The sequence below is a fragment of the Alosa sapidissima genome, chromosome 3, assembly GCF_018492685.1.
Source record: "Alosa sapidissima isolate fAloSap1 chromosome 3, fAloSap1.pri, whole genome shotgun sequence".
Taxonomy (NCBI): Eukaryota; Metazoa; Chordata; class Actinopteri; order Clupeiformes; family Clupeidae; genus Alosa; species Alosa sapidissima.
In genome coordinates this window covers 29,775,685-29,802,466 of record NC_055959.1, presented here as the reverse complement: position 1 = coordinate 29,802,466, position 26,782 = coordinate 29,775,685, and the positions used below count along the sequence as shown (strand labels likewise).

Sequence of the window (26,782 nt, the reverse complement as noted above, 5' to 3'; positions counted from 1 at the left end):
TGAGTGAGATTAAGATATGGGAACCCTGAATATGCTTTATGCTTTACTATAAGAAAGCCAAAATAAAGTTCACAATAAAAGTTAAAAATAAAACCGCGTGCTTTTTACTTTTACTTCAAATACTTAAGTACATTAAATATCAGAAAATTACTTTTGATACTTAAGTACAGTATATATCAGATACTTTAAGACTTTTACTTAAGTAATATTCTAAAAGGTAACTTTCACTTCTACCACTTTCAACTTTCAAGTCTTTTTCTAGTGTGATACTTGTACTTTTACTCAAGTATTGTTTTCTAGTACTTTATACAACACTGTTAGTTACACATGCTTTGGACATTATGAGAAACGAGGGACTAACTTAAAGTAGCCTAGTATGCACCTCAAACTGAACTCAGAACAAGAAGATCAAGGACAGGGCAGCAACAGGATTTAGATTAGGTAATAATGACAGTTTGTAGCCAGCAGAAAAGTATTTTATACCCAGGTGTGAGTGTGTGTACTCTTACATGTACTGGTGGGGATAACTGGGGTGTGTGTATGTGTGTGTGTGTGTGTTCTTACATGTACTCTGTGACCGGTGCGTTGCTGACGGTGTGTGCGGCGGCAGGGATGCTGGTCTCACTGCCGTAGGAGCTCCCACAGCTGTAGAGGCTGGGCATGTGCACGCGGTACAGGCTGTCATGGTTCGGCCTGCCACTGTGGGCCAGAGACTCATCCTCACTGTCCTCCTCATTCCTGCAACACACACACCATACAAGTTATAGAACCCTCAATCCGGCACAGAACACACACACACACACACACACACACACACACACACACACTCCAAACTGGAATGAAGGTAAAAGAATGGAAGAAACCTTTACATCATGAAAAATGATACTTTCTATCAGGGTCCGAAAACAAACAAAAAAATTCTGTCCCTCTGACAGAACAGAAAGAAACATTGTATTCCCAAACCACACCAGCCGGGCCACATCCACCTCCGGACAAAGATAAACACCGCTGACAAGCTATCGTCCACATCACATGCCCTTGCACTGTGCGCTACAGAGCAGCAGAGGGCGCCCTTTCCTCTGCAATCACGCTGTGCTCCACAGGACCGCTCTCGCTCTCGCTCGGCGTGCCAGCCACATGCACTCATTTGGCATTCATCCTTTACTCCTGCTCTGCCCCCGGGGTAAGAGAGAGTGGGGAGGGGAGGGGAGGGGAGAAAAAAGAAACAGGAGCAGCACGGACTGAGCTCATTTATTTACTGCCTTTCCAGGCGGCTCCGCGGATCCCGAAGCTGCCGGCATGAAATTGAAACAACAGCGGGAGCTGAGTGGATCCCAGCGCTGCCCGGGGTCAAAGGTCGCTCCAGCCAGCGCTGCCCGGGGATCCAAGGGGTCTGATATCAAGGGTCGCTCCAGCCAGCGCTGATATCAAGGGTCGCTCCAGCCAGCGCTGATATCAAAGGTCGCTCCAGCCAGCGCTGATATCAAGGGTCGCTCCAGCCAGCGCTGATATCAAAGGTCGCTCCAGCCAGCGCTGATCGGGTATCAAAGAAATGATTGGCCGTCATTAGTTACCCTGGCATGGAGCTGGGTGGGAAAAGTGGCCGATGAAGTGAGAACTGATGTTACAGGGGGGGGGGGGGGGGGGGGGGGGTAATAATATGAATCGCTGATTTAGAGGAGCACTGTGTTGCAACTGAGAGAGAGGGAGAGAGGGAAGGAGAGAGAGAGCGGGAGAGAGAGAGAGAGGGGTATGTGTGTGTGTGTGAATGTGACTTCTGTGAGTGTGAGAGAGAAGAGAGAAGAGAGAGACAGTGCGTGTTGAGAGAGTGGTGTGTGTGTCTGTTTGAGAAAAAAAGAGACAGAGAGAGAGAGAGAGAGAGAGAGAGAGAGAGAGAGAGAGAGAGAGAGAGAGAGAGAGAGAGCGAGAGAGAGAGAGAACAAAACAAAAGGTTTTGGAGGAAATGAGTTTAAATATGGACAGAAAAACAAAAACTTTTAAAAGCCCAAAGAGAGTTAGTCAGTGCGGGTGCAATTAACTGTCCACATGCTGAGAGAATGGAACACGGTGTGATGGAGTCTGTCTCCCCCTGCTGATCACTAAATCACTTCATGGATTTTTGTCCAGAACTCAAAAGAAATAGTTTCAAAAGAAATAAAACAGCTCTTATTGAGATATTATGGGTTTCTCCTAACCCCCTTAGGAGAAACACGGAGCAATAAGAATATATTGAGAAGAAAAGTTAATAGTTGAACTTGAATTGGACTAGTGCTGAGACAAGAAGCCACAACTTTTTTTTTTTAAACAGAGGTGGATAACCTCAGCTTCAGTTATGAGAAGTTCAACCATATATTTGTTCTAACTGCACAAGATTGTGATTTTACGTATAATCTAATTTTCCTGTCTGAGTTGTACTAATCAAAATCAGCTGGTTTAGACAATGGTTGGAAAAAATGTGGTAGGACTTGCACTTTCTGAAGCCCGGTTACCCACCTCAGCATTCAAACCCTTTGCACTTTTAGGAAATCCCTTGACCAAAAAATGGATTCATCCTTGGTGCTCACACACATAACGATCACTGGGCCCAGCCTTTCTGCCATATATTTATCAGGAAGATATCCATCCCTGTTTTCAAATGTCTCAGTTACTAAAGAGAGCATCTCCCACCCTGTGGAACTGAACCAACTAGAGCAGGGAAATATGTCCTGCTCATTCAGCAATAGGCCACAGAGAGCATGTTAGCTTTGAGATAAGGCTGGTGTGTGTGAGAGGCATGGCACTGCTGGAGAGAGCTGGATGGGCTAAGGGCCCGTAGCTAGTTCTAATTAGCTGACTTGTTGTGATAGGCCATCTTTTGTATTCCTTTTTCTACTCTAGGTTGCCTTTTTAAGGACTGGCTAGGGACAACAGATGAAAATGATCCCATTAAGCAAACTCCCAACTGCACTCTCCCAATCATCAGTCAATCAATTATTCAACCAACACACACACAAACAAACAAACAAACAAACAAACAAACAAAAGGCAGGAGAGGGAGGTCTGTGCTACTTATACAGTCGTGTTAAGTAGTGTTGAGGCTTCCAGAGGAGGTGTGTATCTCTCCAGAGGGAGAGACTCTCGGTCTCCAACACTAATCCCGTCTGTAGCTCATGGGAGGCCCCAAAGGGCCTGGTGAGTGGGCGGCCCAGTGAGGAAGAGATGAGACACTCTGGAAATGACACTCAGCTTACGCAGTTACTGCCTTCAAGCCCCAGCCAGCTTAGGTTAGCACAGCATCGATCCCACTGAGACAACAGGAAATGGTTATGCTGCAGGAAGCAGCTGCATCCGGGTTTTGGCAGGCTTGGCGTGTGGAGCACGAGATGGTATTGATCCCCGCACTTAGGGGATGGTTGGCTGGCACACACACACACACACACACACACACACACATTCCCTGCCAGTGACATGCCACCCGCAGTTTGTTTCATTAGCCATGTTGGTTCAGATGGTTGTTGTTCCCTAAGGTGTCATTATCTATGTGGTTTTCCAGGAACCCTCCATAAAGACGTCACAGCTCTCCAAGGTCGACAAAGTCGTAACGCATTTGAAACAGCACTTGCAGAGGTGAGGGGGAAGAGCAGCAGGAAGAACGCAGGAGCTGTGAATGTGGCCCATGGAAATTCACACATAATTCAGTTATGTGGATCTGAAACCATCTCAGGACAGCATGTGCATCATCTCTGCACAACATGTGCAGTGTTATCTTGATTTTGGTAGACATCACATGACACACACGCACACGCACACACACGCACACACACGCACACACACACACACACGCACACACACACACTCCTACTCACTTCTTGCCCTGCCAGGTGTGCGGCACGCTGCAGACGATGGAGCTGAACATGAGCGCTGTGACGAAGGAGAAGAGCACCAGGTAGATGAGACCTTCCAGCCCATCATAACACACACCTGTCACCGCCTGCACGTAGTCCTGAGTGCGGAGAGGGACACAGACACGTAGATTAGGCATGAAGAGGGAGGAATACTCAAACAAACAAACAAACAAACAAACACAACAGGACAGGCACGTAGAGTAGGCATGAAGAGGGAGGAATACTCAAACAAACAAACAAACAAACAAACAAACACACACAACAGCACAGGCACGTAGAGTAGGCATGAAGAGGGAGGAATACTCAAACAAACAAACAAACAAACAAACAAACAGGACAGCAGTTACCCTGAGAAACACAAGTGAACATTTTGTTTACATTCTTCAAACTAGGTAGTCAACACTAGTCAACCTTTCTCTTAAAGGTGCAGTCAACGATCGTACAAGATTTCAAGCGTATAACATTTCTTGTCACATTCGGCTAATGTCTCCTCACGATCCGCTACACTGCTAAAACAGCCCAGCCAACTACATTGCAAAAAAATAAATAAATAAACCAGCCCAGGCTCCGAAAACTAGAAACAAACAAAGTGGGGGAGGCCTCACAAAAATGAAACACTGTGTGGAGGTTCTCTGGGAACACTGAAGGGAGTGTTTTGCTTGGTCCTTGGTTAAAATATTATGTATGTTGTTTTGGAGAGACGACCTATGAAGTGCAATAACTGCATGCAAGAGCGATCACACTGGAAAAAAGATCGGTGTTTAATAATACATTTCTCCCATCCCATCTCTCTTTCTCCCTCTCTCCCTCTCCCTCTCGCTCTTGGTCTCTATTATTCTTTCGCTCAGCGTAGAACACATGACAAGGCTTGGAGGAGAAGCTAGGTCTTTCCTGGAGCAAATTACGGTTATTACCGAGAGGAGAAAATGAATGGTGTGAATTGTTTATAATTACTATAAGGTGAGGGTATCATTTAAATGCAAGGGGAAAGGACATCTTATACAGGTTTATATTTATGGCTGACAGAAGAAAAGATATTTATAACACGTGAATCTAGAATTCCCCAATGTACTCATTGTGATGTACAGTAGCATGTCTCACCACTGGCCAGAGTTCCACTGTAATTGCACAAATCCATCCAGTTTTAGCATGGTATCCTCACTTTATTCCGTAGTGTTTGGCAAGGAATTCACAAAGTTTCAGACCCAACAACCCACTGGCAAGTGTCAACCGAACTAAGGATGTGTGGCTTGGACCGCAATGGAATCAACGACCTGAGTTTCTGCTTAGGAAAATAAAGTTTCACTGTTTTCAGTTGAAACCACTTCTAGTATCTGTGTTATCTCAGTGGATGATATATGAACAACATTCCACAGCTGTTTTCAATATACCACTACCTCTATTGCTAAACATACAATCTGTGTGGGCACTTCTGTAGAGCAGTAATAGTTACCCAGGGAGCTTCAATGAACAGGGAGGTCTAATGATTTGGGTGTACACATACTAGTACGTACTGTATGTAACAACATTCTAGACTGAGCGGGCAGAGCAGGGGCCGTGGGCGGTGAGTGGCATGTGGCGTGACATGAGGCCATGATGAGAGGAGCTGAAGGGTGGCAGCCTGTGACAGGAGGTCACTGGGCATCTGTGCCCACTGCCCACTGGCCAGTGCGAGCTCACGCCTGCAACAGAGACAGGCAGATGGACTGGAGATGGATGGAGGGGGAGGGACAGACAGAGAAACGGAGGGAGGGAGAGAAAGCATGATGGAGGCAGCAGAAAGAGATACGGGGGGGGGGGGTGAGATGGGGAATGACAGGAAAGGACAGAAGAGATGGGCAGAAGAGATGGGTGAAAGAAGAGGGGGGGGGGGGTGATGGATACTGAGGCATGAGTGCCTATCTGTGGTTCTGGTCTGAGGAACAGGCTCTGGGCTTTAAGCGTGCGAGTGCAGTGAGCAGTGAGAGGCACTGCGGTTGAGCCGGCTCCAGAGATAACAGCAGCGACAGGACACAGGGGCCCTGCAGGGCAGGAGCCTAGTGAGCACAGGAGGGTGACCACATTCTGGTCACACGACATGGCCCCCACACGGGGGAAATATCAGACTGACACAGGACACATGTCCTCCAAAACACTCAAGCACACGCACACACACACGCTCACACACACGCACGCACGCACACGCACGCGCACACGCACACGCACAACAGATCTAGTGTTGCAAGACACGCAAAGCACACATACATGTACAGATCACGTTCTGTACATGTCCAAATACACATGAACCACACACAAATGTGAGACGCAACAGCATGCTGCATGCACTTGGAGAAGTGGGCTCCAGAAGGCCAAAGCAGAGAGATCTGGGCCTTTACCATGTGTAGACTTCGGCAGTCCACCAGAGCTGTGAGCTGATGCAGGCCAACCTCAGTGGTGTTCAGCACTCCTTGGATCTCCTCCAGATTACCCTGTGAGACAAATGTGTGCACACATACACAGGCACACACACACACACAGGCACACACGCGTGCACACACACACACACACAGAGTGGGTCCTCCTTTAACAAAATGCCGCTGTGTGGGCTGTCATTGCCATTAGAACAAGTATAAGATACACGACTGTCCTTAAATAAGTGGCCTACATAAGGACCAGAGAAAGTGAGGGGGGGGAGGAGAGAGAGAGAGAGAGAGAGAGAGAGAGAGAGAGAGAGAGAGAGAGAGAGAGAGAGAGAGAGAGAGAGAGAGAGAGAGAGAGAGAGAGAGAGAGAGAGAGAGAGACATGCAGGCCTGGGGTACATCTGGCTCTGAGTGACCACACATCTGCCTGATCAGGTCCAGACCATGTCACACACACATGCACTCATGCTGACATTATGTGCAAGTGCAATGGAAACAAACAAACAAACAAACGCGCGCGCACACACACACACACACACACACACACACACACCTTGGTCTGTGGGTACTCGCGAATGGCAGAGCGCAGCAGCTCTGCCACGTCATCCTGCATCTCCACGAGAGCTTTATGGCTCCCAGACAGCTTCTGCAAACACAAACACTAAACCATCAGCACAACACCACACACACACACACACACACACACACAGACACACACACACTCTCTCACACACACACTCACACACAGGCTTACATCTTATTCGGGCCACCTCCATTACCTAATTCTTCCCTGGATGTGTGAGTGCTCCAGCCAGGCCGAGGAGTCTAATCCTGTATTATTTAACACGCAGGAGGACAAAGGCTTACGGTACACTATGTACGGCACAGCTTGCCTCCCATGACAATGGGATATATACGCCATCTCCTCACACTCACACTCACCTGCCACACATTACTGCCTCTGGGCTGAAAGCTGAGACTCAGAGCCGAGAGCCAGTGCTGGTGTGTGCTGTGGGAAATCACCCAGTAAAAGTCCATTAAGTGCGTGTGTGTTTGTGCGTATGTGTGTGTATGTGCATCTTGTATGTGTGTGTATGTGCATCTTGTATATATGTGTGTGTGTGTGTGTGTGTGTGTGTGTGTGTGTGTGTGTGTGTGTGTGGAGAGGTGGGGTGACCGAACAAGAATAGTAGGAGCCCAGATTGTGTTAAAGTGCCACTAAGATTGAGTGTGTGGTACGTCTCAGAAGCGCATTAATATTTGAGACCAAAATGGATAGGAGCTGCTTGAGAGGGGAGACCTGCTTCTATCCTCCCTGCCTTTCTTCCTCCTTCCTTTCTCTCTCTCTCTCTCTCTCTCTCTCTCTCTCTCTCTCACTAGTTGTACTTCTCACTCCATCTCGCCTGCACTCTCACATTCTGTCAGAGCTAAAGGGGCTATTCTAAATTTACATTTGTCTGGAAAGCCAGAGGAGATGGCGGACTGCTGGCCTCCACACAGGCCGGGGAGGGGGGGGGGTGGGGGGTTGGTAATCTGTTCTGCTTCTCAGCCTTCAATGGTGAGGCCCCTCAGCTGACGGAGCCCCCCATGGAGGGAGCGCTCGCAGGCCCTCTAAGCAGGAGTGCAGGGCAGGGTGGCCCCAAAGAGACGTCGGGGTGCTGATGGATGAAGGGATGGATGGACTGCAGTGCAGTGAGGCTTTGGGGATAACTTCCTGCTTCTGAATTGGGTAGTCACTACACCTTTGACTCGACTGGTAAAGTATGGCCAGGCTATCGGTCAAGTCTTACTAGTTAAACTAGTTTGAAAATTACTAAATACTAAATGTTAATTATTCTGTATGGATATACTGTACAATGCTTTACGTCTAGAAGTAGTATTAAAAGATCGACATTAACATAAACATACACATACAGTATAATTAACTGCTGTACAGAGACATACATTCTCCAGTTCCATCTCTAATGTGCTGCTTAATGGCGTTTAACTGCAGCAGCAGTGGGCCTGGGCCCCCACTGAAGATGACCACAGTTAAGAGTTATGGGGTCAACCTGCATGTTATGGCACTGTGATGAGACACTGGTCATGAGCAGGCCACACAGGGAGCCTGTGGGATGACGAGAGCAGCGCGCAGATTGGATGTAATCCCACTTCCCAATTTAAATACTGTGGTACACACAGAGGAGCTAAAATGTTTCAAATAATCATACTGTTGGGATTGTGTGTGTGTGTGTGTGTGTCTGCGTCTGTGTGTGTCTGCGTGTGTGTGTGCGCGTGTAGGAGAGAGGGAAGCTTGCTGCTTACGTCATTACGGTAACATGATGGACGCACAAGGGGAGCTTGGCACTGACAAGAGTGTGTTAGTCACTAGTGAAAAAGCTGGTTGAGCCGAGCCCGGCACACAGAACTGAGCTGTGGGCTGGAGATGAGGGGGCGGGCCGCTGGCACTAGCTGTGTGCCGGCTGGAGGAAGTGACATCATACCTGCTGGAAGGGGTTGGTCCGGCCCACGCTGCAGCTCAGGTAGTACTGCAGGATGTCTGTGGAGAAAAGGAGAAGGAGGAGGAGGAGATGAAGAGGCGAGCAGGCTGAGGGAGACACACAATCACTTCACACAAGCAGCCTGTCTATGAGTCACACGAAGAGGAAGGAAGAGGGACAAGTCCTGAATCAGCCCAAATGGTCTGACCCTCCACCCGGTCACCCTGACTCATGACCCTGTATGAACTGTGAGCACACATTGGGATGGAACACAGAAGACACCCTTTAGGCGAGGATCACATCAGCCAGCGGCAAGCGGCAGCGGCAAACATAACGCAGCGAGCGCTCAGACCATAATAAGTTTTGTCTCGTTCGCTTTCGCTCGCGTTGCGCTTTGAAAGTTGAACCAAGTTCAACGCTCAGCTTGTTCAACGGTAGCGTTACGCCAGCATTGCCACCGTTCCGCTGCCGAACCATAGAGAACAATAAGAAACCTGCCGCTTGCTGCTGGCTAATGAGATCCCCCGCCTTACTGTCCAAAACTATTCAACTTCCCATTCTCTACTTCCCTGGTGTCCAGTTCCATATGCAGTCTCATTCTACACTTGTGCAGGTGCACTCACAGGTCGGTGAGAAATACAATATGGCCCCAGTTTGCCCTTTTTCTATCATTTGAAGTCACGGTAGATATAGAGTAACAGACCAATAGCTCTTCTGGTGGATTTCACCTGATGGTCTATTTCAAGGTAGAAGCTACAGAGTTTGATTAGTTTCACCCCCGACCTCCACCTCTGGAGGGAAAATGTGTTGAAAATGAGCACATGCATTGCTGGCTCCTCTAACCCTTAACACACGACATGTAATTCCATCTCTGTGTTCCTGTTAGGCAGAGTGACGAGTAGCAGTAGTGCCGCCGCCCAGCTGACCACAAGGCTGGGGAGACATTCCATCCCATCCGGCCCGCGTAAAGCCTCTAATCTCTCTCGGGCCGCCACTTCCTCAAGAGGGCCAGCTGATAACACACCGAAACGGCTGCATAGCGGTCGATACATACTAATCATCTGGTCACTGAGGCAACGCATACGCTTCAGTGTGCTTATCTTGCCCCACTGGTGGACTGGTGAAATAGGAAGAGGCATTTAGAGAAGCACTGAGGGTTCATACGAGTGGGATGGGAGAGGTTCATATTTAGCAGCATGAGGCTGTAGTAGGCAAGCACCAGTGTGATCAGATTGGCAAAAGAAACCGATAATGACGCTTTTCACACTTTGATTATAGTAGCGGAAATTGGCACAGATGCACAGAAAGGGAGAGAGACTGAGAGAGAGACAGAGAGAGAGAGAGAGAGAGAAAGAGAGAGAGAGAGAGAGAGAGAGAGAGAGAGGGAGAGGGGGCAGCATCCATGCCTTGCACAGACTCTGATATTCACTGTGCCCACACTCTCTGACTCAAGCATGGCACGCTGCCTGTGTGGAAACACAGATGTCTCTCACACACAGAGGCACCCACGCCTCTCAATCAGACTACATGAGCCGGCTGAGAGACAGACACACGCACACACACAGCAAGATTATACGCACGTCATCATACACGTGATTAAACACATACCCCTAAGCCCCTAAAATGTACATGCGCCTACTTCATCCCCCAACATACACAGAAAAATACATACATGCATGCACACTTGTCATCATTCATTCACACACACACAGACAAACACACACACACTTCCTCTCCACTCCATGTCTGACTAACCATGTTCTGGGTGAGCTTGTCGGTTCCCCATGCGTGCCTCATAAACACTGTAATTACACACTGACAAGGGAAATGAGCGCCTCAGGTGGGTGTGTGAGAGGTCAGGATCATCCTTTCACAGCGCACCGGGCAGCCCCACACCACAACACCCATACATCTCACTCTCCGTGGCGTCCGGCCGGAATCGGGAATCGTGACGCAGCATGGCCGGACGCCAGAGGAGGCACACAGGCCAAGCCATGCGGCCAGAGAGGGGAGAGTCGCTAAACCGTCCAGGACTGGCGCTTTGTCAGGGTAGGTCAGAGAAAAGGTCTCAAAACGCGTAGCTTTCCATCCCGCTCCTGCAGAATCCACTGACCCATACGCAAAACAAGTTATTACGCAACAGCTGCAGTCAAACAATGTGTTCATGTCTGATTGCACAAGAGGCATTTCAGGAGTAGGGATATCGGACTAATCTCACTCGGGTCCTTTACCACTACTACTACTACTCACTCTGCATTGGAGATCACTTAGCCCTTAAAATATTCCATGACAATCTATGACATCAACATTCAATTCATTCAGCCTCTGGACTTGTGCCTACAGCTGAACCACAGCCATGGGGATCCCCCCACACACTGTTACCACGCTCATTTGTGTAGAACAGCTTAATTAAACTGGCCTGATATTCCAGGCGAACTGATACAGATGTCATTCTTGTGTGTCTGTCAGTTTGACAGCTGAGAGGGCCCCCAGGGATGTGCAGTGCTCGGGAAGTGTAGCAAAACACACACACACACACACACACAAACACAAACACAAAATACACACTCGTGGTGTTGGTTTAGGGCTTGTGAGGGCAGAGGAAATGGACGCCTGGCGGCCCTGGTGCTGCAGTAGCCGTCTCTCGCTACGCGCGCGCTGATCAACTGGGATTGGGCTGCAGTCATTCGTCATGCCCAGCAAGATGAGTGGGAGGGAGAGATGCACAATGCTCATCATTGAGGCTTTAATACACACACAGACAAAGACGGATGCACAGACACACACTCACTTACGAATGTCGCGCGCACACACACACACACACACACACACACACACACACACACACACACACACACACACACACACACACACACACACACACACACACACACACAGCTGCTGCTCTTAGCGAGATATACAGCGGCCACTTTAACAGGCCGCTACAGAGAGAGAGAGAGAGAGAGAGAGGTCTCGTAAAAACAGCCATAAAAATGACGTGTGCCACCTGGAAGAGAGGACTGAAGACAGATGCCCCACACAATGGAGTGTGGGGCCACACACACACACACACACACACACCGCCCCATTTCCTTCTCTATTTTCCATTGAGTGTCAGGGCCGGAATGGTGGAAGCGAAGGAAAAGAGATAAGCGGAATGAAAAAAAAAAAAGAGGGGGGTAGTCACAGCCATTCTACAGTTCTAGGACCTGAGCAGCCAGCGTATGGCAGAGCTACAGCACATGACTTAATATAATGTGGGAGAACTGATAAAGATAACAACTACATTGGCTCTCCAGGGAGTAATGGCAATGTGCAATAGCCCAAAGATGAGGCAGTCACTCGCATTGCATGGGCACGTATAGAAGACCTATGCTATACACACACACACACACACACACACACACACACACACACGTCTGCTCCACATTTTTCCAACACTAGGTCCAGTTCCATCAGCACTGCTGGGCAGAGACCCACGTGTCTTGGATGTGATGCCGCCTGTGGTCAAATGACCCCCCCCCCCCCCCCCCCGCCCCCCCTCTGCAAGCCATTAGAGCTCATGGCTGGGAGTGCACTGGAGACCATGCTGCGTTGCAGCCAATCAGAAAGGGACAGAGAGTGCAGCTGAGGTTAAGAATGACAAGTATTTTTTTGATGGGATCAGACATCTAAATAGTATGGAGTAAAAACACTTTTTCTTCAAATAAAAGCATGTCGGGAAGCTGAGGGGGCTCAGCATTCTGCATTCATTTAAAGCACAAAGATATCAAATCCCAACAGAGCAATTTCTTACACATACAGTTATTTTTGTCATCTTTATGTAAGGTTAAGCTTGCTTTTGAAATATGAGTAAGTCATCAATGTGACAAGGCATGCAGAGATCAACTAAAAGCACAGAAGCCCAGAGTATCCAGGAAGCCAAAACTTCCTGTTGTGATCTGACGGAGCTGTACTGAGAAGAGGAAGATGGAGACAGAGATGACTGTGTAAGCGAAAGAGACCACTTGAGTGACACGGGGAAACGGAGTGAATCTCTGGCTGGGTATAAACGGAGTGAATCTCTGGCTGGGTATAAACGGAGTGAATCTCTGGCTGGGTATAAACGGAGTGAAACTCTGGCTGGGTATAAACGGAGTGAATCTCTGGCTGGGTATAAACGGAGTGAATCTCTGGCTGGGTATAAACGGAGTGAATCTCTGGCTGGGTATAAACGGAGTGAATCTCTGGCTGGGTATAAACGGAGTGAAACTCTGGCTGGGTATAAACGGAGTGAATCTCTGGCTGGGTATAAACGGAGTGAATCTCTGGCTGGGTATAAACGGAGTGAATCTCTGGCTGGCTATAAGTCTAGATGAAGTAAGCGAGCACCAAGACACGCCATGCCCTCATGCAACAGCCTTCTTCCCTTCACCGTCCAACCCTTATCTTCTCACTGCAGCTCCTCTTTCATCTCCTTCATCCCCTCCTGCACCCTCCAAAACAACCACAACACACACCCACACCCACACACACACCCACCTCTTCCGCTCACTCGATAGACAGATTGTCTCAATTACACTGGGAGTCAGAGACCTCCCCATCCGGCTACTCCCTCCCCGTACGTACAGCAGTCCTCTGCTACAGACCTCCACTTTATTGAGCTGTGCTAAACACCCTGGCAAGCCAGCATGCTGCCAAAAACTCGATACGCCGCCCAACATCCAGCTCCAAGCCCAGCAGGAGGGCTGGTTCCATCACAGCTTCCCTGGGGGAGGTGGACTATCGATGGAAGACAACCACCAGGACAGCACTTCTCATAGAAAATAACCCATAATATACACTCTTTTCCGCAGTCCACAACACCTCAGTTCACCTCAGATCATTATCACCGCAGAACATGATTGGGTGAAAACAACCCTTGTACAGAGGCATCTTGTCTTTCAAACACAATCAGTCTTGTCTGTGGTTACCTTCCAAGACTTGTTTGGATTATTCTGTTCATCATAACGTTTCTGTCTGTTTTACGTCCCCATGTGAAAAGTAAAAGTAAAACAGAAGCAAGATGCCTGTGAAACATCAAGACTTTCATATCCTTTTCCCTCACACAGCAAAATAACATGCTTTAGAGCACTTTCACTCTGAAACAGATTTTAAAAACAGCAACCTCAGTGGCCTATGCTTGTTTAAACAGAAAAGTCCATCCCAGGTCACTTCTTTGAGATGTGAGAGTGAAAGCTTGTCCCCAAAGGATGCCTTGAGGGAACGCTGCATTTACTTCCGTGCAGATCCGCAATGCACTCAACTCCAAAGCCAACATCCTTCACGGCTCATTCCCTTTTACACATCAGACTGGACAGCCTGTCTTTTCTGTACATCAGCTTCTACAGAAGCCCTGTGTTAGGAGGAGGAGAGGAGAGGAGAGGAGAGGAGGAGAGGAGAGGAGAAGAGAGGAGAGGAGAGGAGAGGAGAGGAGCCCAGTGTTAGGAGGAGGAGAGGAGAGGAGAGGAGAGGAGAGGAGGAGGAGAGGAGAGGAGAGGAGAGGAGAGGAGAGGAGAGGAGAGGAGGGGAGAGGAGAGGAGCCCAGTGTTAGGAGGAGGAGAGGAGAGGAGAGGAGAGGAGAGGAGAGGAGGGGAGCCCAGTGTTAGGAGGAGGAGAGGAGAGGAGAGGAGAGGAGAGGAGAAGAGTGTGGAAACAGGTTGTGAGGCTCACCTTTGTTGATGACGCCATATTTTTGAGACACATCGATGACGTACGTGTCAGGGGATGCACAGAAGTCACTGGAACCCTGTGGAAGTCATGCAAACAGAAACAGAGAGAGAGAGAGAGAGAGAAAGAATTAATGTAAGATGAATAATACCATCTCATTGTTTTATTTAAGTAAATAAAACAATGAGACACCAGGCAACTTCTAAAAGGCAGAGTAGGCGGCAAATTTGCATAATACGAGAATTTAACTTTCACTAATGGGTATGTCACTGTGAGCAACCCATTATAAATGGACAGTTTTTAAGATGCAAAGGGTTGCCTAAGACTAGGAGTATGGGTTTTACAGAGTGGACTTTATAGTGCTTTGGGGAGCTTTAAAGGTTACTCGTGTTCTCAGAGGCATTTTTTAACTATTATATAAACTCCTAAATACTCCTCCTTAGGATATACGTTGCAGAAATACATGTATTTCCTCTCGCCTTTCCATGCAGGAAACATTAATTAATATCCACACACACACAGCCGGGCAGAAGATAAGCTCGACTCCACAGGTGCAGAGAGGAGACCAGCCCGGCCCGGCAAACAACCAGTAAGATTACTGGGTCCACCAGTCAGCCATGTTTCCATGGCAACACTCACCGCAGAAACAGCCAACTCCAGGCCCAGGGATGCCCAACTGATAACCAGAGCCAACACGCCTAGTAAACACGCTCTGCAGAAGGAGAAAAAGAGACAGAGAGAAAGACAGAGAGAGAGAGAGAGAGAGAGAGAACTGTGTGAGAAGGGCAAGTGAAGAGCAGTACAAAGAGCACTTGAGCCGTCACAAGAGTGGCAGCTGCCTGCGCTTCACCGTGCAGCCCTTGGCTTGCTCTGGCTCTCACAGCTGCAGGCGTACTGGCACAGCACAGCAGAGTGGGTTTCCATGGGAGGATTTCACCAAACATGCAGATGACGCTGCAGGCGTACTGGCACAGGACAGCAGAGTGGGTTTCCATGGGAGGATTTCACCAAACATGCAAATGACGCTGAAACACAGGCGAAAGCCTTTTTGCTAAATAGCAGTTAAAAGGAGACCTGAGGATTACATACTGCAGCAGCTCCTAACATTGCTCACAGATTTCTGAAAACAGTTGAAGGTTGACATTTTCATCATTCTTTATATGTTATACTCCAATGAATCTGGCTGTCAAAGCTGTCAAAACAAATAAGAGTTGACCTGGTGTGTCCTCTGCTTTAGGCCAAGTGGCACGCTGGAAAAGCTACAGAGGAAACAGGGGAAGGAGGCCACTCTTGTCCTTGGCGTATTATCAGGTGAACTGTGTCAGGGATTATTCATGGTGTACGGGCGGAAGTAAGCCGTTTTGAAGCAAATCAGCCAATCAAATTCTCTCCCCTCACTTCACTGTTTACCTTGAGTGCATGTCTACTTGGAAGGGGACATGATTGACAAGCACATAATTGCCCTGATTGGTGAGGCTCCTCTGTTTTTGTTCATTTTAAAGGATCTGTACTATGATTGCTGCCAGGATGGGTGAGAATTTGAAAAAAAAAAACTAAATGTTACAAAAAGTGCCACTAAACAAAATATCAAGTTGATGTTCTGCAGTGGCTTTGAATACTCACTAAACGGCTGAGCACGGAAATGAGTGAAGAGTGTCGGCACTTACATATAAAACTAAAGCTCTGGAACCCTTGGCAGCCATTGTGAAATTCTGGGCCAACACTGATAACGATGTTTTTATTAATTTGTTTGTTTACTCTATTTTTGTAAAATTAATTATGCCCTTTAGTGGCAGGATGTTCACAAATGTTCATTATAAATAAACAACTGAACCATTTTCAAATCTTTCAGCCCTTCATAGCACTATCTCTGAATGTGGCAGTTCGAGCATAACATATGATTTAGCTAGTGCAGAATCATTGTGACATAACAGATAACCATCTCAGCCACAGCCATTGGTAAATGTCATATTATTTGCCTATAGGCTAGTGATGTAGTACTCGAGTCCGGTCTCGGACTCGAGTCCGGTCTCGAGACCAATTTCTGCTTTCTCGGTCTCGTCTCGGACTCGTTCCTTCAAAGACTCGGTCTTGACTCGGTCTCGGACCACAGTGGGAGGAGAAGGACTCGTAATTTCAGACCGAGTCCTCGAGACCAACGCATTTTTTATGTTCATATAAAAAAACAGACAACACATAACAACAATAATAATAAAATGCAATGTTGACCGGCATTATTTGAAAATGACATCCCATGGTGCAATGCAAAGACACTGCCGTCAGAGCCGTTTATTTATCTCTATGGCTCTGCTGCCGGTGAGTGTCTGTAGGTCAGCATAGTCCATATTAAGACGTTAAGACTGCTCCTCTAAACAATTCCCAATCTAGCTTAGTCTGTAGGCCTAACTGTTGATTATTAACTGGGGTGATATTAAATTATGAATATTAAAACTGCAATTTTTTTATGGTCTTGGTCTCGACTCGGTCTCGACTCCTAAAGGACTCGGTCTCGACTCGGACTTGCTTCCTCAAAGACTCGGTCTTGACTCGGACTCGACTGTATTTGAAAACCAACGGACTCGGTCTCGACTCGGTCTCGACCCTTCAAAGACTCGGTCTTGACTCGGACTCGGCATAGGCGGTCTCGTCCCCATCACTACTATAGGCTGATACCAGTCAACAAGACCAATATCTGCAGGTATATTGGTATGTCCCTACTAGGCATACCAAGATGGTCTCTTTACATCAAGAACCACAGATGCACATAGCCACACACAATTAGTTACGGTAAAGGCTGTTGCAAAAATTGCATCGGAAGCAAACCAGACAGATTCAGTACAGTAATGCACCAGATTCTTCTCGTCTGCCTGCCTGCCTGCCTGTGTGCGTGTATGTGTGTGCCAGACATAGCCATTCAGTGACAGTGGCCTGCCTCCGACAGATTAGGATTTCTTGCTGCTAAACTGAGACGATGACTAATTGTCAGTCGGAGATGTGTTAACACCCACACCGTAATTGCCTTGACAGGGACGTATGGAACGCCATCAAACTCAATTTGTGACGACTACAGTGCATGCAGCCTTGAGTCCTGGGGAAAGAGAGAGGGAGAGGGTTCTCGTCTGTCACCAAATCGATGGCGTCTAATTATGACTCCACTTCTGACCACACTGAATCATAACTGGATGGATTTATTACGTTCCACCATCTGGCTGCTGGAATGCATCGTCTTGTCTCTCTGTCTTTCTCTCTGTGTGTCTTTCTCTGTGTGTGTGTGTGTGTGTGTGTGTGTGTGTGTGTGTGTGTGTGTGTGTGTGTGTGTGTGTGTGTGTTGAATGAGAACGTGAGATCATGTAACCGGCCTTACCCTATCAGGGTGTTCTTGGAGTTGCGGATGAGGCCAAAGAGCACCAGGAGACAGATGAGCACATCAAAGAGCAGTAGGCTGAGGTAGCCCAGCCATCTACAACACAAACACGCACAATAAGAGGCATAACCAGAGTGCAAAACCACAGACACACGCGCACACACAAAGACCAGTGACCTAAAATATACATACACAACCGTGACATTTAAATCATAAAATATACATACACAACCGTGACATTTAAATGCAAAACTTTCAGGTGACAAAAAAATCTAATTTTAATCTGCATTTTACCAATGATGAGACAGAAATCTGACATTGGAACAAACATATGGATGCATAGGAACAGGTTATTCTGTAGAAGGTAATCACAAGTACACCGATTTGTATTCAAATGCAGTGTACAACATTGTCAGCTTTTTGTGAAAATATTATTTTTTTTAGATGATTCTCAAGCAAAGGGTCCATTTCAGTCATAAAAGCCACAAAGACTCCTTTCCATCTGTTAAGAAATGAAAATGAGACCGAATAATCCCTCTACACGTCACTTCCTGTGACAGATGCGAGAAGCCTGACAGGTCCTTGAGAATCACAGGAATTGTGTCTGCATGATAATTTATACCGCAGTCACGGGAGCTAGAGCTTGTGAGTGAGTGAGTGAGTGAGTGTGAGTGTGTGTGTGTGTGTGTGTGTGCGTGTGAGTGTGTGTGTGTGTGAGAGCGTGTGTGTGTGTGCGTGAGTGTGTGTGTGAGTGTGAGTGTGAGTGTGTCAGGAGCAGGGGGGAGGACTATTCAGTCATACTGCAGATGTCTGTGAGATTCAGTCAAGCTACGCTACGCTCTGGTAATCCCCCTCAAAGTAAGGCAGAGCGCAGGAAGTCTACATGCACTGTGACCAAGCACAGAGCAGATGTTAGCAAACTAAAAGATGTGGAGCTGGGTGAGGTGACGATACAGAGACGGAGTGATGGGGATGGAGGGAATGAGAGAAGGATGGAAAGAGACAAAGAAAAGAGAAAAAAAAAGAGAAATGACAGCCAGTCAACTGATGGGCTATGAAAAGTTTGAAAGATTCACTTGTTGAAACATACAGGACAAAAACACTCAAAAAAAAAAAGCCTGCTCAGCTCTCCCAGGGCCGTGACAACACAGCTCCCTCCCCCCTTCCGTCTCTCTGTCCCCATCTCCCTCACCTGTACCAATCATAGAGCTCAATGCGGACAGCCAGCTCCTCCAGGGAGATGCGGGGGTTGGCCCAGAAGGGGACCTCCCCCACCTGCCTGACCAGCTCAGCCAGCTGGCCCTGGAGCTTCTGCACGATGGCCACGTAGTCTGTGTGCTTGCTGTAGCGCTCCTCCAGCTGCTGCAGGTTGTCATCCACCGTCTGGTTCAGGGCCCCAGTGCTGTCAAATACCTGGGGAACGACACACACACACACACACACACACACACACACACACACACACACACACACAAGCATGTAAGCACCAATATGTGTGAGACAGAGAATGTGTGAGTGAGCACAAATGTGTGTGTGTGTGCGCATGTGTGAGAGAGAGACACACTGGGGGAGAGAGAGAGAGTGAGAGAAAGAGAGAGAGAGAGTGTGTGTGTGTGTGAGTGAGTGAGTGAGTGAGAGAGACTGGGAGTGTGTGTGTGTGTGTGTGTGTGTGTGTGTGTGTGTGAGTGAGTGAGACTGGGAGAGTGTGTGTGTGTGTGTGTGTGTGTGTGTGTGTGTGTGTGTGTGTGTGTGAGCAAGTGAGAGAGACTGGGAGTGTGTGTGTGTGTGTGTGTGTCTCCATGGCCTTATCTCCAAAGTATAATTTCAAGGTTTTGTTGTGCGCTCAGCATGTGTGCAATGCAAATAAGCTGATTACATTACTATGCGCACGTGAAGAACTACACAAAGCTATAAGTTAAAGAAAGACCATGTGTGACTAGATGGTTTTGTGATATAATCATGTATGTGGACACAGTGTTGTGTTGGCCTTTCTGTGTGTGTGTGTGTGTGTGTGTCTGTGCGTTGGCGAGTCTCACCAGTCTCCGCACTCCCGACACGGTGCGGTTGGCATGGCGCAGAGAGTACGTCAGCCTATTCACCCCATCACAAGTCTCACCGTTTCCGTAGAAACCAACTGCTATGCCAGCACTGAGGAAGGAGACAAAGAGAGAGAATCAGTGAGGAGGCGAGGGCTGGATAAGGGCTGGAGAGGGAGAGAGAGAGAGAGAGAGAGAGAGGGAGGGGGGCAAGAGGGGGAGAGAGACTGAAAGGACTACACTTAGGAGAGGCCTCCCAACATAAAGATCTTCAGATGGAAGGGGGGAAGGCAGATAAAAGGGGCCTGAAACACTTTATCATAGCAGACCACAAGAAATAGCCAAGTAGCCATTACCGAGTAGTTTCCTAATTACTGTTAATTATTACTCGCTTATTATACTACTCAATATTATCAATTAAAAGGAGATAGCTGTTATAATAACAGGCCACAGTGAATAGCAATGTAGCCGATCATTGTGGCCTGTTATTATAACGCGTTACTAGAGGTGCTTACAGCACAGCACTGCAATATAACAAAGTCAACGAGGGCATGCAGCAAACCACAGCAGTTCTCCATGGCCTTGATGGGTTTTTAAGTAGGGGGCTTGACGAGCAAAGATTATTATAGTTAAATTATAGCACCATCATCATACAGACATATTATGAGGCCGGCTTTTGCAACTTAGTGAGTGAGCAGACTACAGACACTTCATTACAGCCCATGTAGTCTCAAAGGACCAGCCTGGTGGAGGCAACTCAAGAGACTTGGCCCAATGAAATCGGACACGCTGAAACCTTCGGCCAGAGGTGACAAAGAACACAAACAGTTGTTGCGGTCTGCGGCCAGAAAGGACAACCGATCAATGGATGGACGACACAAAGAGCCTGCTCCCCCGGTCCGAGCCACATCCAGGTCACACTGGAGTAGTGTGCTGAGAGCACAGTCCCTGGGGTGCTGTTGACAGACAGCGAAAAATAACTACTCTACATCAGACAGCCGCATGACCTCCTGCTCCAGAGGGATAAACCCTGAAAGATGAGGAAACACCTAAAACACCCATATTCATGCTTTGACTTCACTGCATTGCTACATAGATAGAAACATGTGTGATACAGTTATAGCTGAAGGCGCACGTTACAATGAAACCCCTTGAGGAGTCCTACAACTCCACCAGGAGGCGCTATGGCAGAATAACATCTGTGGGAATTTCTCACGCGCCCCGGCGCTCGCCCCCCCCCCCTTTCCCCTCGTTCTCTCTCCCCCTCTCCCCTTTGGCCCGCTCTCTCTCCCCCTCACTCAGACGTGCCATCCAGCCCTATTGTGGGCTGCTCAATAGGCGTCACAATCAGAGCCTCCCTGCTGGCTGGGGTACAAACAATGGGGCATTCAGCATACGGTGCTCGCTAGCCTCTCACTCAGTAGGCAACACACACACACACACACACACACACACACACACTCTCTCTCTTAAAGACTGTCCCATGTGCTGGCCAGGCCATTTCAACATGGGGTCAGCCGACAACAGCGCAAAGCCAGAGCTCCCACGGCCAGTCCAGTAGTTCTCTGAACCAGCATTCCATAATGAAACATGAAGGCAGAGGAGGGCCATTTAACTGGACAACCTACAGACTCATGAGGATTTCTGTTCCATGAGGCAAGTATTACAATGCCAAAAGTGAGTGAGAGAGATATGGAGGAGGTGTAGTGAGAGAGTGAGAGAGAGGAATGGATCAAGGGAGTGAGAGAGAGGGGGATAGATGTAGGGAGTGAGAGGGTGCAAGAGTGTACGGGGAGTCATCAGGGTGATTAAGGGCTACCCTCTCCTTAAAGGCCGCAGTCCCAACACAATCCCGCTTGAAAGGAATTCCCCAGACTTCAGCGCTGATCCGCACTTTTCTAAATTCCCCTCTGGATCAAGGCTGGGAGTGAAATTAGTCTTACTGCTGTTATCTAAGGGGCGTGTTCTGACAGGTCGGGCAGAGAGAGATCAGCCAACTCCCTGCCCCTGAGGGCCTGATTCATGAAGCCAACGTTCAACATGGCCACGGCCCACCCAGCAGCGTTCCACTCATTCCTGCACTGTAAATCTGCCCTGGATAATCTGTGGCAGCATGGTAAAACACTGGGATTTCTGCACTGAACCAACACAGACACACACACACACACACACACACACACACACACAGACACACACACACACACAGCTTGCTGCTTAGCTTGCGATTGTGCCAACACGGACAGACAGACAAACAGGAGGAGGGAGCAATCATGGATTAAAAACAGTGCCATTAATTATTTTCCTTGCCACTTCAATTGAGAGATATTGCCTTAAAAATCATTCATAACAGAATGCTCATTTCAAGAGAAGGAGAAGGTTTAAGTAGTATTGATAGCAGGGATTGCATTACTTATGAAGCCCAAAATTCACATACAAAGAAACCACATCATTCTCTCTTTTTTTGGATGCTATCTACGCTTTTGGATAATCTAATTGCCATGGCAACCATTTATCTGGGTTACTGCTACCCAAAAAGTGGACCATTACTTCAGGGCAGAAGCAAGAGATGCAGCTGAGTCATAGCCACTCCCCTGTTCAAACCAGTATGGGCTACTTCAAAGGAAAACCACTCATTGCAGTGGGAGGAGAAACAAACAAACTAAAAGAAAAATGAGCTGTAAATCCCACCATTAAGTGAGCAGAAAAACCTGTCAAGTGTGTCAGATGCTTGGCTGTAAATGAACACCTTGGATTGTTTAGCTTTTTGAGCTAAAGCTCCATTAGGCTCCCTGGGGGCCACTTCTGTGAGGTTTGCCTGGCCTAGGTCGATGTCCAGGGCTGCAGTTTGCTTCTGCAAACCAGAAGTATACTGTTGTATCAAAACATGTCTGGAAAGAGTGCCATGTGAGGCCAATCCTCTGCTCTTCAGTCTGTCTAGATGGGAGGTAGAAACACTCTTCTTTCTGCCCATCACTTCTGCCCTCATACTGTTTGCTCTGCACATTCAGGTTTAAGGCCAAGGTGAACACGGCCGACTCCGTTTCAAATGAAAACAAGCCAGTTGTCTAAGGTTGGAGACAGGTCAGCTGCCAATCCAAAATTACAAAGTGTTTGGAGGACACAGGAAAAGTTTTGAAGGAAAAAAAACAACTTCACAACTGTTTCTCTCCTTTCCAAATATAGAGATTCTTCGTCTAGTTTCCAAATGTCACAACACTATCATGTGAGTTGGAAATAGAAAACAAGAACAAGGAACTGCATCCTTTTCTTTATCATTCAGGTTCTGTTTTCTAAATCCTTCCCCTAAGTAGTGTTCGCAACAAGAGTGACCACCCTGTCTTAAACATTAAATGACATCGACTTAGAAGTCAATGAGGGATTTTAACCTGAAGTGGGCAGTTATTCTGTCTGGACGAACTGAACCAATATTCACAACCCTGTGGCGATGCCCACCTCCTCAGTTACCCCAGGGGGCAATTAATCTCTTCCCTGCCGCCCAAAGCCTAAGACCTCAAACAAAGCTGGCTGCTCTTTCGGGAAGTGGATGGGGAGGTTGTGGGGGGGGGGTGTTGAGTGGATGGGGAGGTGAGGAGGAGGAATGGGAGTGGGATTAAAATCAGCCACTCGAATGAGCCAGTTGTTTGTTGGCTTAGACACCCACCAGGAGCGACTACACCAGGAACAGTCTTGTCCCAGCGAAAAGCTGAGAGGATTTGCCCTAAATTATTGTGATGCCCCCTAATGCCACATAGATCCTATGTAATGCACCCTAATGCAAGTGTCCTAATAGGCACTGAAGGGTGGCATTCCTCTGCAGACTTGTCAACCTTGTTTGATGTGGGAGCAGTGCCAAGGCTAAAGCTGATTTGCATAAATGCAGTTACAGTCCTGGGAAATTACCTAGGATTTTCTATAATCTTTAATTATGCAACAGCACAGCCCCAAGCAATGCCAGTGAACAGAGCTCAACAATGTGCTACATGAGTTACATGTGCCATATTAACACTGTTGAAAGTTGTAAATAATAAACATGCCAATAGCATTAACTTCAAATCCCTGCAAATACCTGGAGTCCGGGACATTTTGTCGCTCCTGAGTGTTTGAAGACAGTGAAAAATATCAGTATCATAAAATCACCATTTGGCCCGATACAGGGATGCTGTGAACATAGTGTACACTCTTGACAAGTTCTTATCTAACAGCAGGGCTACAATAGATGCACAATTGAAGCGCTCTGTTAGCAGAGCACAAAAATTATTATATATTTTTTTTTAAAGTATATTTTTGGGGCTTTTTGCCTTTATTCGGATAGGACAGTGAAGATAGACAGGAAGGAGTGGGAGAGAGAGATGGGGTGGGATCGGGACATGACTGCAGGCTGGATTCGAACCTGGGTCCCCGTGGGCACTTGGACTCGTACATGGTATGGGCACTGTAGCCTGCTGCGCCACAGCTACCCCCAGAGCATAAAAATTATTTAAGACCGATCTATTTTTTTTTTTTAATGGACGCACTGCTTTCATGTCTGGTGTAGCTACTTCCATTGATTAAAGTGAAAGCTATTTTTTGCAGCATACGCATCAGTACTGCAGCCTGCCTGTTCAAACTTTAAATGAAACACCTCTTTTTTCACTGCCCTCAGCACCTCTATGTTTGCACTTAAGCACTACTATTATTTCTTCTCCGTTTTTCCTTTTTTGTGTGTTCTCCCTATGTATCCACATCTACCTTTTGTGAGTCCAGAATGACGAAGCGAATTAAATGAAGATGCTGAGTTTTTAGCCTTGTACACGTGAGGTGATCCAGGTTTGAGTGCACCTGACGTAAGACAGTAGGAAGCCAGCCTAACATGAATTGTATGATCGGAATGCATTTCGTTTTTTGGTGAAATGAATAAATAATGACAGCGTGGAGACTCTTAAGTGCTTCTCTTGGTGCTCCTCCATTTTGTGACCCACCATTTTGTTTAACATCTCTTTTACGTACAAGTATGTTGAATTCTTTCTATGCGTACATATGCGTTCCATTTTATGTGCGCTGCGAGACAGAACAAAAAGCTAACAGGCACTCAGATGTATCTGACTCATGGTCTCAAAGAATAACAGGCATTTGTTTGAGTATGGAAGAATAGCCTTTGATTAACACTAAGCACAAGTGGAAAGCTTGCTGCTGGCTCCCACTACTTCCAGACCATGTTGCAATTAATCAAATCAAACTGAACACTGTCTCAGTCCCTAACCTTTTACTTTTTTACTGGAAACAACAACAATTCAACGACTTAGCATATTTGATTACATTTACAACCAGAAGGGATTGTGGTTTTGGCAACACCATGGAGTGCACGCTCTGGGCCCTGTGAGGGGTTTCCTGCTGCTGCTGGGTACATCCGGCCGAATCAGGAGAGACGTGAGGGACACAGACTGTCAGTCTGGCCAACAGATATGTGCCTGTGCTCTACATTCTCAGGCAAGATGAGATGAGTAAACAGAGCCAATTTTTGCTGAGAAAGGCGATGGCTGCCTGCCTCTTCTGCAGTGATAATAGACGAAGAAACCGTGTGTGCCCCTCCGTGTGTGTGTTTGCATAGGAGTTCACTCCTGACATAGTTTCAAAGATTCTAAGCAGTGATCACAGTGATCAGAAATCACAGCAGTGATTACAGTGTATGCTTATACCTATGTGTGTGTGTGTGTGTGACAGAGAGAGAGAGGACAGACAGAGAGACTGCACTCAACGTTGTTCTTAAATGTCTCTCTCAACCACCACTGATCTAGCTTGTGGAAAGCCTGATGACATTTCCAAAGATTTAGAGGTCATGATCACAAGAACAGGACAGGCTGCGAAATGTCCCCTTATGATGGAAAAGAGATGGGGGTGGGCTGGACCTGTGGGTTTCTAATTGTGTGTGTGTGTGTGTGTGTGTGTGTGTGTGTGTGTGTGTGTGTGTGTGTGTGCGTATATCTGTGCACGTGCAGAGATAACAGCACCATAATCTTCAACATCCAAACAAATTAAGTAAACAGCAGGACGGTTAGTGATATAATATTTACAACTGACAAGAAGGGCTTAAAGTAGACATGGTCCAAGTCCAAGCAAAAGTCTTAGTTTAAGAATGCATGATATGAATCCCTTTCTATGTGAAGCAGCACTCTTCTTAACTCCATCATTTTTCTGTTGTTCCTATGGTTGCAGGCCAGGAAAGAGATGACAGGATGATGTGAACAATGGGACTCAGATTTCTGCTTTGAGCAGGTTGCTGTAATCCATGCCATATGCTGCAACACTCTCCCCTTGGAAAACTTTCACTGTGGTCCCTCTTGATGGTAATTTTGATACCACAGATGAATAGAGACCCAGTCAGACCAATAGTATGAAAAATCAGGAACAGAGTTTATTTACAATGATCAAGCATCAAGGGAGAGACAGCATGACTTTACCTAAAGATCTATCAGCTGCTCTAACTAGACAAGGGAATAGTTAGGGTTTAAGTATCCTTCCAGGCTGACGGGAGATGCCGTTGGTCTTCTCATCTCACATGGACTACACTGAATCAGACTCTGATTAGTGGCAACCTGGCAATCCAGAGCAGATAGCTACTGACGCAGCCATGCAGAACAGTGAAACACTGCAAAGTTATAATATTCACGCTTATCTAAATAAATCGTCACACACAGATATACACAGGGACAGTACAGATATTATACAGTCATTACATAGAATCTTACTTTTAGCGTCAAAGTGACCCACTAATGAGAAATGCAGAACATTAAACCACATATTGAAATATTGGACATAGTGTTCTATTCCACTTTCTCTCACTCTACATGGGGGGCTCATTCTCCATATCTCCATCTTTTTGTAGCTTGTATTCTTCTTGCACTGTACTGGGGTAGTCTCTCTCCCTACCTCTTTTCTCTGTTTCTGTCCCTCC

General features: G+C 47.2%; 1 protein-coding gene across 3 annotated transcripts in view; it reads right to left on the bottom strand.

Annotated features, from left to right (window-relative positions):
- The window catches only part of ttyh3a (tweety family member 3a), an 81,946-nt gene that overhangs the window by 38,373 nt on the left and 16,791 nt on the right, over window positions 1–26,782 (bottom strand). For all 3 annotated transcript variants that reach the window (XR_006030668.1, XR_006030667.1, XM_042085369.1), the window contains exons 3-12: window positions 19,852–19,963; window positions 19,008–19,228; window positions 17,816–17,911; window positions 15,091–15,163; window positions 14,455–14,530; window positions 8,767–8,822; window positions 6,837–6,929; window positions 6,260–6,352; window positions 3,846–3,982; window positions 565–738 (exon numbers count right to left, since the gene is read on the bottom strand). Coding sequence is in view for 1 of the 3 variants with exons in the window: in XM_042085369.1 (XP_041941303.1) it covers window positions 565–738; window positions 3,846–3,982; window positions 6,260–6,352; window positions 6,837–6,929; window positions 8,767–8,822; window positions 14,455–14,530; window positions 15,091–15,163; window positions 17,816–17,911; window positions 19,008–19,228; window positions 19,852–19,963 (1,131 nt within the window). In the remaining 2 variants the exon portion in view is untranslated. The remainder of the gene's footprint in view (window positions 1–564; window positions 739–3,845; window positions 3,983–6,259; window positions 6,353–6,836; window positions 6,930–8,766; window positions 8,823–14,454; window positions 14,531–15,090; window positions 15,164–17,815; window positions 17,912–19,007; window positions 19,229–19,851; window positions 19,964–26,782) is intronic.